The sequence below is a fragment of the Danio aesculapii genome, chromosome 7, assembly GCF_903798145.1.
Source record: "Danio aesculapii chromosome 7, fDanAes4.1, whole genome shotgun sequence".
NCBI lineage: Eukaryota > Metazoa > Chordata > Actinopteri > Cypriniformes > Danionidae > Danio > Danio aesculapii.
This window is the reverse complement of record NC_079441.1, coordinates 68,862,885-68,877,884: the sequence shown is the minus strand read 5'-3', so window position 1 is coordinate 68,877,884 and position 15,000 is coordinate 68,862,885. Positions and strand designations below refer to the sequence as shown.

Sequence of the window (15,000 nt, the reverse complement as noted above, 5' to 3'; positions counted from 1 at the left end):
TTTGCTGAAACACAGAAAGTAAGGGCCAAATTAAGCCTCAAAATCCCCCCGGAGTGGATGAAAACATCCCCAGGAGCACATAAGGGTTAACTAATTAACAGATTTTCAGAATACCATTATTATCATTAACATTGCGATCATTGTTTTACACTTTCCTCTCCTCATTTCCGCTCCTTTCCCTCTCTCTCTCTCTCTCTCTCTCTCTCTCTCTCTCTCTCTCCACTAAAGCCGTAGCGCAGCACAGCAGCTCACATCTCAAACACTCGCTCTGCTGTGAGTGTATTAGTATTGTGGAGCCTCAGACCGCGAGTGTGTTTTTCCCGCGGAGCCTCAGGCTGGATTTAGAGCAGGACTGGAGCGCTGCGCCACGTGGGTGCCTGGGGCGGCCCGGTCAGTGCCAGCCGCGGGCAAACTGGAGCGGGGAGTTGGGCTTGGGGTCCGGGGAGCCGGGCAGGTGGCATGAGCAGGGGGTCATGTGGGAAACTGAGGGTCTGCAAACGCTCGGCATCGTGGTGATCGTGTGCGCGTCCCTCAAACTACTGCATCTGCTGGGGCTCATCAGCTTCTCCGAGGGTAAGAGAGAGAGTTTATCCTGTCAGAAAGTGAATCGGTAACACTTTCAAACAATGCTCATTATTTCTTATTTATAATTAGCTTGTTGTTTATAATGTTAATGTGTAGTGCCTACAGGATATTATCACACTGTAAAAAATTTTTAAAGTTTTCCATATTTTGAGATTGAAGTTTTAATGCATTTCCCTATTTATTTATGCTTTTAAATTGCATTGTGGGACCTTGATTTTTCTTACAACAACTTTTAACCTTAAAAAGTTTTAAACTATTAACATTTTTAATAGTTTAACGTGCTATATTTTCTGGGTAGGTGCTGTGTATTAAGCTACAAACACCTTGTAATGAACCGCCAGTACATTTTCTGTTATTTTACTGACTTATTTTTCTCTGTATATATTATTTCTTATTCATAACATCATTTCAAAATGTCAATAAAAGTCACTTTGTTAAACTGTAGCGTTGAATTTTCAATTTCAAAAGTCGACAGAGCAGAAATCAACATCCCATAATGCAATAGACAAACAAAAAACACTTGAATGAAACTGTTCATTTACCGATAATTTTTACAGTGTACTATTATTTGCTTATTTGTCATGCAGCGTGAAATCAAATCCCATTACAAATGACTTTTCCAGCCTTTGAAATGTTTATTGTAGCCTTATTCTCCCAACCTGTGCATTTTCTACAACTTTATCCTGGAGGTCTTTTAAAAGCAGGGTTTATTGTGAGCAAAGGTATAGATTTTCCAAGAGTATGATGATTTATGTATTTAATAACATGGATTAACAATTAGTAAAACATTTATTATGGTATTTACTCCTGTTTTTTAATGTTATTTAAGTTATTGTTAAATCATGTTAACTCATAGTACATTTAATAATGCATTAGTAAATGTTAAACTATGATTAATAAATGCTTTGCAAGATTATTCATACTTAGTTAATGTTATAAATACATTACCTGACATTACCATTATTCTAAAGCATCACCAATGAGTCTTATAAGGGTTAGATGTAAAAATAAAGCGACTGCTCAGGATGTTCAAAGACAGATTGATGAAAGAATTTTCTGCTGGCAGATTTGTGGATGCACTAGAAATGTGTACTGTAGTGAGGAGTTGTGAGTGTTTATGTGGGTACATCAGGAGATAGGTGTCTTTTATAAACACTCAGAGGGGCTTGCTTTATTAAAAGGGCTGTTTTAACTGTTAGATTTCAATTAAATGCATTATAAATGGAATAAAAAGTAAAACTACATTTGTGTCTTTAAACGAATAAGGAAAAATACTCTTACATCATGTATGTTAACCCTTCCCAACCATCTATCCGTTACTGCACTGCTATCTGTGATGTTGGACATTTGTCATCCAGTCAAACGGCAGTAAGACTCTGCCTGTTGTAATTTATGAAATATCAACTATGCTGGAAAGAAGCATGCCAGAGCATGTATAAGGTATAAGCACCATTTTTAGTAGCTTGATTTCTGTTTATTATATTATATTATTATAAAAAAATTAAGGATGGCATTGTAAAAAAATTGAGTAAAGGGTTTCTTTAATCAGGAGTTTTAAAAATGTCTGTCCATTATGATGTACAGTATGTAGAGATGTATAGTATCTGCCATATATATGTACAATATTGCCCATAGAGATTTATAGTATCAGCTGTAGAGATGTATAGTATCGGCCATAGAAATGTAAAGTATCGGTTGTAGAGATAGTATCAGCTATAAAGATGTAAAATATCATCCATAGAAATGTATAGTATTGGCCAAAGAAATGTATAGTATCGGTTGTAGACGTGTATAGTATCAGCTATAGATATGTACAATATCAGCTATAGAAATTTATAGTATCAGCCATAGAAATGTATAGTATTGCTTGTAGAGATGTATAGTATCAGCCATAGAGATATACTGTATTTTCCATAGAGGTGTATAGTATCGGTTGTAGAGATGTATAGCATCAGCCATAGAGATGTACAATATCAGCCATAGAGTTGTACAGTATTGGCCATTGATATGTACAATATCAGCCATAGAGATGTACCATATCAGCCATTGAGATGTACAATATCGGCCATAGAGATGTACAGTATCGGCCATTGAGATGTACAATATTGGCCATTGAGATGTACAATATCGGCCATTGAGATGTACAATATCGGCCATTGAGATGTACAATATCGGCCATTGAGATGTACACTATTGACCATTGAGATGTACACTATTGGCCATTGAGATGTACACTATTGGCCATTGAGATGTACAATATCGGCCATAGAGATGTACAATGTCTGCCATTAAGATGTACAATATCGGCCATTAGGATGTACAATACCGGCCATAGAGATGTACAATATTGGTCATTGAGATGTACAATATTGGCCATTGAGATGTACAATATTGGCCATAAAGATGTACAATATTGGCCACAGAGAATTATAGTGTCGGCCATTGAGATGTACAATATCGGCCATTGAGACAAGCAATATCGGCCATAGAGATGTATAGTATCAGTCCTAGAGATGTACAATATCGGCCATTGAGATGTACAATATCGGCCATAAAGATGTACAATATCGGCCACAGAGATGTACAGTATCAGTCATAGAGATGTATAGTATCAGCCATAGAAATGTACAATATTGGGCATAGAGACATATAGTATTGACCATAGAGATGTACAATATCGGTCATTGAGATGTACAATATCGGCTTTATAGATACAAAATATTGGCTGTAGATATCTACATTATCAGCTATAGTGATGTACAATATCGGCTGTATAGATACAAAATATTGGCTGTAGATATCTACATTATCAGCTATAGTGATGTACAATATCGGCTGTATAGATACAAAATATTGGCTGTAGATATCTACATTATCAGCTATAGTGATGTACAATATCGGCTGTATAGATACAAAATATTGGCTGTAGATATCTACATTATCAGCTATAGTGATGTACAATATCGGCTGTATAGATACAAAATATTGGCTGTAGATATCTACATTATCAGCTATAGTGATGTACAATATCGGCTGTATAGATACAAAATATTGGCTGTAGATATCTACATTATCAGCTATAGTGATGTACAATATCGGCTGTATAGATATACAGTATCAGCTATAGATGTCATGTTTTGACTGTAAAGATGTATAGAATCAGTCATAGTCGTGTACACTATCAGCCATAGATGTACAGTATCAGACTCCACATTGTGAATCCATCACTATCCAAGTGTTCAGACATAAGATCCAATCCTAGAGATCATTCTTGTCATTAAAGTGAATGAGTGCACCAGTTTGCCATCACTGACTCCATTCAACCGTCTAAACCCAGTTTGCTTTTAAAACGCTCCATTTTCCAGGTTACATGTTTCCATGTCCCCGTGGGTTTGTTTCAATGGCTCATTTACTGTCACTATTGGAGCTAATAAGATGTCGGCTGAACAATGGATCTTATTACCAGAATGTTTCTCTTTGTTTATGAAATGCCAAACTGTAGAAGCGTTTTAGGGATTGTAGCACACTGTCTATCTAATGCCAATCTAAATGCCAACATGTTTTTCTGGCTCGGTTTGAACTTCCGTACCTCTTTAACAAGGAGGGTATTTGCCATTAACCCCAGTCAGACGGCTGTTCTCAGTAAATGTTTTAGCCCTGAGCTCAATTATGAGCTCACAGGTGTCACTGACCTCAGATCAGGGGGCGTTTGCTCATTAAAGCTGTGGAACAATAGCACAGATGACAAGAGGCCGCATCGAATCAGTGTGTCAGTGAAGATAAATACTGTCCAGTTGACCTGCGCACATAGAAACTCGACGAGTGTGACTCAGGGACTCATAAAGATCCCATGTCAAATTAACAGTGGCGCCAACCATTAACACAGAGAACATTGCAGCCGCATCAGTGCCAAACTCTCACTTCTGACCTTTATCTTTATGTCATTGTAAGAGATTTACTCGTTTATAACAGAAGTCTGACGTTCTGAAGGACAGCGCTGACAGTCTGTGATGATAATCTGCCAGGTTTAATTTTATTTTATTTTATTTTATTTTATTTTATTTATTTTATTTTATTTTATTTTATTTTATTTTATTTTATTTTATTTTATTTATTTATTTTTATTTTATTTTATTTTATTTTATTTTATTTTATTTTATTTTATTTTATTTTATTTTATTTATTTTTTATTTTATTTTATTTTATTTTATTTTATTTTATTTTATTTTATTTTATTTTATTTTATTTTATTTGTGTATGTACAATGTAATGAGCAGTTAGGTAATTAAAGCGAGAAAATCTATTGCCTTAACAGCAACAAGTTGACTGCTTAATAATAAAGTAACTATGTAACTTGGAAATATTAAGTTAACTTTATTTGTATAACTGTGCAGATTTTACTCAATTTTTAAAATAAAATCAACTATCGCTTTTTACAGCGTAGTTAATGGTAATTTGTTAAATATTATTTAGATTTTATTTGTTTATTTATTTTGATTTTATTTGTTTATTTATTTAGATTTTTATTTGTTTATTATTTTGATTTTATTTGTTTATTTATTTAGATTTTATTTATTTATTTATTTAGATTTTATTTGTTTACTTATTTAGATTTTATTTGTTTATTTTTTATTTTATTTTATTTGTTTATTTATTTTGATTTTATTTGTTTATTATTTTGAATTTATTTGTTTATTAATTTAGGTTTTATTTGTTTATTATTTTGATTTTATTTGTTTATTTATTTTGATTTAGATGTTTATCTAAATTTTGATGTATAATGTTAAATAGAGTAACTGAAGAACATTTATTCATCTGCTTGTTGGTTTATATAAATATACACACATTCAAGCATCTTTATTGTACATATAATATATAGCTAAATTGCTAATATATTGTTATATACTGTATTTTGTATTGGTAAATAATGTATAGTCAGTAACAAAAGTACTGCTAAATGAAGTACTGCTAAAGCTAAATGATACTTTAACATAATGATATAATGCTGAAAAAACATGAATACATGAATGCTTAGTGAGAAATAAAACAAAAAAAACCTGCTTAGTTATTTTTGTCAAAAAAGTTGCATTAAAATTAAAACATTTATACATTAATTTATTTAAACACTTGCTTGCACTAAATGTGATTGCTTTTTATTTATTTTATGTGCATGTAAAATGCACTTTAATATATATTTATATTTTATGTAATAACAAAGCACCTACAGGACACATTTCGAAATGTCTACTTAGAAATCAGAATTGTACAAAAGCTGCCTTTCTTTATAGTACCTTTCAAAAGGCACACTTTGTACCTAAAGGGCCCCTATTTGTACGTTAAAGGTACATATTAGTATCTAAAATGTACACATTATTGCCTCAAAAGTACAAATAAGCACCTTTTGAAAGTGTACTGCCCCAATGACAGCATTTGTACTTTTATTTCTAAGAACATACCTCAAAGAATGAAAAAAAAACTTGAGTGGCAGCCGTTCCGTTGACATTTACTTTCCAGCAGAGAGCAAAAGTCAAACAAAAGTGCAGTGTTCTTCAAATATCTCTCAAACTTCTGAATGTGCCTTCACTTACTCCATCCTCCGTCTCCTGAGAGCTGCATTAAAGCAGAAGGTTGTGACTTTGGTCTGTGGTTTAGTACCTGTGTTCCCACTCTTTAAGGTTTGGACAGTTTGTTCAAGATTATTGTGACTTTATATATATTTATCTACCATGTTTTACACTCTACTGTTCTTTATGATTTTTATTTTTAATATCAGTATAATGAGAATACTGAGAATTGTTTCTATAAATGTTAGAAATGCATTGCTGAAACACATTACAAAGACTCTGAAGTGTGTAGTACTGAATTGTGGAGTTAAATGGGTTTTCACCAGTAGAGCGGTTTTCAGTTTTAATATGTGACAATAATAATGACAATAATACGTTTTGCTCAGTTCAGTGACATTGTTTATGTTCTACTTTCCAACATGGCTTTTGTTGTGTAATGTTTTATGCCGTTGAATAAAACATAAAAGTGTATGGATTAGGCATGTGCCGGTATCACATTTTCATGCTGCGATTAATTGATTGAGCTTTTATCACGGTATACGGTATTATCACGATATTGTAATTTTACTAGAGAAACGGGTAAAAAAACACAAAAAACTTCAGTTTCGTCAACTTAGTAACTTGAATAACTTTTTAATTAACTAAAAGTACTTCAAACATTTAAATACAAATAAATATAAATAAAACAATACACAATATAAAAGTAAACTTAAGCAATTATATCAAAGTGAATGTGCAAAGAGAAACCGTCTTCGATCAGCAATCCCTCTGCATTTTTTTGGAACCCAAAATATTTCCAAACCTCTGACTTTTTTTTTGAAGGGGGATAAATTGTCGGCAGTGTTCCTCCTTCCGCCATGCTTCTTCTTTGTGTGAGGATTAGAGAGCGGTGGCAGCGGCGGCGCGCACTGTGTGCACACAGTGCTTCTACATGCGGGGATTGTTTACATCAGAGTGCGCATCAGTTCTGCGCAGCATATACGCAGTGTTTCTTCAAGCGGTTGATGGAAAATAAGCTAAGGCGCGTTCTAAGAATATAAATTCGGATCTATTATTTTTCACGGTATTTTGAAGTGCCCGCGATAACAATATCGTGCATATTCATTACCGTGATTTATCGCATTACCAAATACCGGCACAAGCCTAGTTGTGAGTTTGAGTTTACCACAGACCTTAATTAAGCGATGTAAACGAAATTCCATACAAAAAAATCTATTGACTATGAGATGGAACCGGAAGTGCTAAAATGCTAACTCCCTATCAGATTTTTGCATACACTCAAAAAAAGTATTTTTGCTGCTTGTTCAATACACTTATTTAAAATAAGCCAAATCAACACAATTCTTGGGTTTTTTGGGTGACAAATGAATCGTTTTATTAATTTTAAGTCCACTTAAAACAATTAACTTGTACAGTTCTGTAATTGTAAAAACAATTAGGTTAACTTAATTGATTTGTATTGGGACAACATGAAGGAGTTGTGTGGAACCCAGCTTTTTTTACAGTGTACAAGGTGACGTCCAATCTGCTTTGTTTTCAGGATTTTTTGTGCAGGTTTATAACAGTGGTGATGATGCAATAGAGTCACTGAGCTTGGCTCCGCCCCTTAATACTATAATAGCTACTGCGTATTAGTTACTGTCACTGTTTGTGGCTACATTTTTGCAATTAGCTATGCCATTCTTAAGGTCTTTGCATACTGAAGTCTGAAATTTTCATATGCGTTTTTTTTTTTCGTATTCATATGTGAAAAATTCGTCACATAAACAAACCTTGCATACTGAGTCCGATGCATATTAATTAGTCCATTATGAAAAAAAAAAGCAAAACATTTTGGAGTCAGTTCAAGCAATTGGTCAATCCAGCGTATAGGGTTTCTCGAATGTTCGCCACATTTTGTCTTTATTTTATGCTCTGTGTTTGTCATAAAGTTATCTGTAGCCATACTTGGATTCGCATGGTGACTGAACCAAAAAGCTAGCCGGACTGTACCAAAAAGCTGAGGAGCAGGGGAATGGAATTCCGTGAGTTTTCTGGGAGACAGAACAATACGAGAGATGGGCGGGAGATGGGTCTGAAATACGGCAGACTCAGGAGTGTTGGCAAGTATGTCTGTAGCTCAAATGACGGCATTCTGTATTTAGCTTTTCACTTGTATGGTAGCTCTGAACTGTCAAAACACCTCTCAAATCGCTTTTTCGGATGCAAAAAGTGGAAAAAATCGAACCCGGTTTGAATTTTTTATGATGGACGAAATTTTCAGAGGCAGTGTGTCGATATGATTCACACAACGTGTGGTCAAATAAATTTTTTTAATGTGCGAAAATTACAGACCATAATTACGGATTCAGTGTGCAATAACCTTTACGCAAAAGCATATTACCTTCTTGCAACAATATACTAAACAGCTCGTTTTCATTACTAGAAGTAGAGGAATGCAACAGCCATATCATCATGCAGCCCCAGACCGGTTTTTCACTAAAGCTAAGCAGGGCTGAGCCTGGTCAGTATCTGGATGGGAGACCACATGGGAAAACTAGGTTGCTGTTGGAAGTAAACCTACAATCTGTGTGGGTCCTGACGCCCCAGTAAAGTGAAGGGGACAATATACTGTGAGCGCTGTCTTTCGGATGAGATGTTAAACCGAGATCCTGACTCTCTGTGGTCATTAAAAACCCCATGGCACTTCTCGTAAAGCGAAGGGGTGTAACCACGGTGTCCTGGCCAAGTTCCCTCCCTTCCCACTAATCATGGCCTCCAATCATCCCAATTCAACGAATTGGCTCTATCACTGTCTTTCCACTCCACCTATAGCTGGTGTGAGGTGAGCGCACTGGGGACGTTGTCCTGTGGCTGCCGTCACATCATCCAGGTGAATGCTGCACACTGGTGGGGGTGTGGAGAGACCCCCTCATGATTGTGAAGCGCTTTGGGTGTATGGCCATGCACGATAAATGTGCTATATAGATACACATTACACTACATTATTCTGGTTATAATTCTGTTTTATAGTTGAGAGATGAAGGGAGTGGGCGTGAGATCCCCGTAAGAGGGTGGGGTTTCCTGTGGGAATGGGAGTCCTGTTTGTTTTTCTTATTTAGCCTGGCATTTTTTTATCATTCAAATTGGGCTGAGGGGTTACTCTTTATAAAATGCTGGGTGTTGTTACCCAACAGCACTGAAAACAAAATGCTGGGTTCCACACAATTCATTCATGTTGTCCAAATCGATTAAGTTAACGTAACAAACTGAAGTAGATTGAACATAAACCAATTAGGTTGTCCCAAAACAAATCTAGTGTTGTGTTGTTTCAGCTCATTTTAAATGAGTAGATTGAACAAGCAATTTTTCGATTGAGTTGGGTTTGTCCATTAACCTAGAAATGCTTAGAGTAATAACTTTTCTTGTGTTGTGTGAACACATATTAATATTGGTTTATACACTGCATTGTAAAAAATGCTGGGTTCCACACAATTGATTTTGTGTTGGGAGAACATGAAGAAATTAAGTTAACTTATTCATTTTTACAAATTTAAGTGGATTGAACATAAAACAATAAGTTGTCACAAAAAAAATCAAGAATTGTGTTGTTTCAACTCATTTTAAACAAGTAGTTTGAACAAACAGCAAACATTTTTTTTCAGTGTGACTTTAAATGTCCCATTTATATGTAAATCCAATGATAATCTCATGTTTGCAGTCGATTTATCGTGTTCAAGCTGCTTTCACTTGCTTTACACTCTAAATCGCAATAAGTTAACTCAAACTGTTTGAGGAAACCGATTTAAGTTTTGAAACAGAATGTTTTGAGTACTGTAAACTTATATATATTCAGTCATATACACATATATTATTTGTGTTGATATTGTCAAATATTTAAAGTAGTACTGTAGTAATTTAAGTGATGTTTTATAAACAAATTTCGGGAGGAGCACGCGCAGACGTTTCAGTATCAAATACGTCATTGACAATTATTCTATTATCCAATCAGCTCTTGACCAAACCCCTATATATACCAAAGCTGTCTTACCTGCAGCATCTTACGACTTTAGCATCCCTCCACCACCCCGTCACCTCACCTCTTAAGCATTACAATCCCGGGGGGAGCGTTCTGGGGCCGGGCTAGATACTTCGCTCGAATCCCAACTCCTCTCTGTTTCCTGATAAGGGGAATAACTCGAGTTTGGGTGTCTTCCCCGAGCTCAGAGCCCTCTCCCCGGACAGCACGCCAAATACGCTTTATTCTGAAACTATTGCAAGTGTGAACTCGTGAAACATTTTAAGTTCAGTTATCAAATCACTTTGAGTTCAGTTAAGAGAATTGATAGAATTAATTAGTCAAAGTTAAGTCCAGACAACTATATAGCTACTCAAATGGTTTGGTATTGCTTCTAGCATTAGAGTTAAGTTTGAACAAAAAATATAATTAATTCATAACTCATTCAGTTTGAGTTTAGCTTGATATAATCAGTTCATGAAATACCATAACTCTTTTTCATTAAGTAAAAGTAGCTTTTTTTAAGTATAAGTAAGGGTGCTTTCACACCTGTGAATCGATTCATTTGTTCTGAAACAGGGATTAAAATTGTTACATTGTTGCTCTTTGCTCTTGGTGCGGTTCGCTTTCACACGGCAAAGTTTCTAAACGGACCAAAGGAGCTAAAACAAGTCATGTGTGAGTGAACTCTCCTCACTATGGTCAGAGATTCAGGGTTTATCTTGCACAGTCCCGCTCAGCTGTCAGGGGGTGGGGGGTGGTTTGATTTTTGACAAGATGCGCGCAACATGTCTGAAGAGCGAGGAGGAATGCGGTGGGGAGGGATGAGAGGGGTACGCAACGTATTTGATTCGATTTCCGAGAGATTATCACTTGTTTTTGCGGGCATCCGGGAGTCTCCATGCATTTGCGGGAGACTCCCGAAACTTCCGCGACACTTCGGATGTCTGGAATGACCTCCCGCCCTACTCATAATTCTAATGCCTATTACATATCCATAAAACACTGTGATATAACCGGGCTCGGATCGTATCGCTTTCTCACTACAATCGATCCGCTCCAGAGTTCGTTTCAATCAAGCCGAGACCACCTCATTCAAGCGATCTCGGAGCGATTGTTTTGGCGCGGAGCTGAGCGCAATTGCTGGATTCACATATGCCAAATGAACCGCACTATCTGGGCAAACGAGACAGGTTCCAAAACAAAAGTCTAGGTATGAAAGCACCCTTAATCTAACTTATTTGATTAGTGATTTTCACTGTTAGGTTTTACAGTGTGTCAGTATCTCTTTTTGTTCAGTTGGATTGAATCTGGATTAAACCCAATGCAGAGACTTTTTGTCAGTCGTTGGCTGTGATTCAGCACATATAATGTTAAAACTTGGATCCGAGATGTTGTTGTTGTTGTTTTTTTTCCAAGCCAGTCAAAATCTCAAGTGAAATGACGAAAACTTGACTGTTGCCTCAGGTTACATGGTTGTGGTCGAGCCAAGACACGTTTCGAATTCGGGACTCTGAAACCTTTCTGTAATTGAATTAATTTCACTCAACTTTATCATTCTGGTGACAAATTCATTTTGGCAGAAGTTAGACTCCAGGCTCTCAAATAAAAGCACCAACAGCTGAATAGTATGTGTGTGTATACGCGCACGAACACCACCTGTGTGTTAGCAAGGTAACCATTATCATCCGAATTAATGCAAGAAGAGTGTGTGGAGCTGCAAACATTAGCTCATTACCTTGCTTGAGTACTGTAGCTAAATGTGGGAGTCTAATTGTGCGACACACTTGCCAATAGACAATTAATTGCCTTTTTGCAGTGAATCGGAGCTGCATCTACAACAACTGTCAAATGAGGAAAGAAAAGAGCGCAGCAATTAAGGATGTGTGTTTGGGTGAGAATGATGAAATGAAAGGGACATTGACTGAACACACTTGCTAAATATGCAAAACAAATATATTGCTATTTTGCATTTGGTTAGCGTTGTTGCGCTCAAATGTGCACCCATCTGCCTATTTGTGGCCAGAAATGTGTTTTGGGAGTTTTCAGGTGAACATTTAGCTACTAAGCTTTAGAATTAATTAGGTTAATTAGGCATGTTAAGGTAATCAGGCAAGTCATTATACACTCACCGGCCACTTTATTAGGTACACCCGTCCCCCTGCTCATTAACGCAAATTTCTAGTCAGCCAATCACATGGCAGAAACTCAATGCATTTAGGCATGTAAACATTTCAAACTGATCAGAGGTGCGCTTCCCAAACAACGACGTAACTGGCGTCTAAACTATCATAGTGCAATGCATTGTTTGGGAATGAACGATGTAGCGATGAGTGTTTCCCAAAACGTAGATGGTTTGTTGCAGATCCATCATTTGAACCATGTTAGTTATAATGTAAAACGTCTATAATGACGCTCTAAACAGGGTGGAGTATCAAGTTCTTTAGAGAAAAACCCCATAACTTTTTGTGCAAATTATGTTGTTTTACACACACACACACACACACACACACACACACACGCACGCACACACACACACACACACATTTTAAAAAATACAATATTAGTTTTAGTAAAAACATGCACTCGTTTCCCATATTAGTTGAAATGTATGTAAACGGCACAAATAGGGTCTATGTTTCCTTTACAAATATTCTATTAAACATAAAAATAAAACCACTTAGCTAACATGTATACTAATCTCCTATATAAATCATATGAATCATTATTGGTGGTAATTTACAATAGGCTATTTATTAAGGAATGAAAAAAATCCTACTTAACAACAACAACAACAATAATAATAATAATAAGAAGAAGAATTAGCTTATTATTATTATTATTATTATTATTATTATTATTATTATTATTATTATTATTATTATTATTATTAAGTAGCAAATTGTTCATTTGCTTTTCATTTTATTTTAATGAAAAAAATTTAAGTACTGTTTGATATTCAAACCACTGCAGAAATGTTCTAACCAGCAGGCCCATGTCAAATACAGTACAGATAATAAATAACCTATGAATTAAAACCATTAACGTATGCTATATATTTAAGTTTTCACAAGCCTTGGAAATTCCGCTTTTAAATAATAGTCACCTGTAGCTTCCGTCATGAGCCACGGCTGCGTTCAAAATGGCATAAATGTTTTCAAAGTGCACTGCGAAGGGAGCGTAATTGTCAATATAAAGATTGCTCAAACTGAACTGTAAAAAACTTTCAAAGCAAATTACACCTACGTGAGATGACTTTAATGTTTTTTTTTTTTAAATTCATTCCAAGTTTAAATGGTGGAACGTTCTAAAGGAATAGGATGTAGGGGGGATAACTGGGAATAAAACACAACCAGGAACTACGCTTCTAAGTACAGCTTTAGAGGTGTAGTTGCAAGTGTACAAATTTGCGACGTAGTTTGCGAATGTTTGTTGGAATGACAAATTTAGGAGATGCCAAATGAACAAACTTTGTTTGTAACGACGGAATTTGCGACCTTAGTTGACTAACGATGGTTTTCAGAAATGCACCCCAGAATGGGGATGAAAGGTGATTTAAGGGACTTTGAATGTGTCATGGTTGTTGGTGCCATACGGGTTGATCTAAGTATTTCAGAAACTGCTGATCTACTGGGATTTTCAAGCACAAACATCTCTATGCTCTATGCTCACAGAGAATGGTCAGAAAAAGAGAAAATATCATATATTATTCGATTTATTAACAGTAACAGTTGAACAGTTGTAGACTGTTACTCTAAATGTTGTGTACCCTTGTTGAGAAGTACACTTTAAGATTAAAATGTAATAAAACAGTTCCCATTTCTATCGTCATGTAATTTAATATCAGGTAATTTTCAAGTATGATAGTCTCAAGTATGATAGTCAACATCAAAATAAGTGTAAAAGCACAAAAAACTTCTGTTTTAATAGGTACTTTAAAGTAAAATGTGACGTTATTACAAAGAGCACTTTTTAAGTGCACTTAAAGGTGCAGTTCACTCCAAAATGAACATTTATCCAATATTTACTCACCCTCAAGTGTTTCCAGACCTTTATAAGTTTCCTTTATCTGAAAAGAAGATATTTTGAAGAATGTTAGATACATGTAACCATTGAGTATCATAGTTAAAACAAATACTAGTCAACATGTTTTCAACATTTTTCAAAATACCTTCTTTTGTGTTCGACAGGATTGTGAGAACTGATGCTGCTAACTGATGATCAAGAGTAAAAATGACAAATTTGACCTTATCCCAACAGGGAAAACCACCAGCAATCAAGAATCGAGAGATGACTTTATTGTTTTGTTTTTTTAATTCATTCCAAGTTTAAATGGTGGAACGTTCTAAAGGAATAGGATGTAGGGGGGATAACTGGGAATAAAACACAACCAGGAACTACGCTTCTAAGTACAGCTTTAGAGGTTTAGTTGCAAGTGTACAAATGTGCGACGCAGTTTGCGAATGTTTGTTGGAATGACAAATTTAGGAAATGCCAATTGAACAAACTATGTTTGTAACGACGGAATTTGCGACCTTAGTTGGCTAATGATGGTTTTCAGAAACGCACCACAGATTGGGGAAGAAAGGTGATTTAAGTGACTTTGAATGTGGCATGGTTGTTGGTGCCAGACGGGTTGATCTGAGTATTTCAGAAACTGCTGATCTACTGGGATTTTCAAGCACAAACATCTCTATGCTCACAGAGAATGGTCAGAAAAAGAGAAAATATCATATATTATTCTATTTATTAACAGTAACAGTTGAACAGTTGGAGACTGTTACTCTAAATGTTGTGTACCCTTGTTGAGAAGTACACTTTAAGATTAAAATGTAATAAAACAGTTCCCATTTC

The 15,000-nt window shown here is 35.5% G+C and overlaps 1 protein-coding gene across 4 annotated transcripts in view; it reads left to right on the top strand.

Moving 5' to 3' along the window:
- kcnip4a (potassium voltage-gated channel interacting protein 4a) overlaps positions 1-15,000 on the top strand; it is a 317,518-nt gene that overhangs the window by 228,692 nt on the left and 73,826 nt on the right. Inside the window, exon 1 of one of the 4 annotated variants that reach the window (XM_056462418.1) lies at positions 376-573. The exons of the other annotated variants lie outside the window; for them this stretch is intronic. Within the exon in view, the coding sequence (XP_056318393.1) occupies positions 474-573 (100 nt within the window). The 5' untranslated portion in view covers positions 376-473. Of the gene's footprint in view, positions 1-375; positions 574-15,000 lie in introns of those variants that run through there. 4 annotated transcript variants of the gene reach the window in all.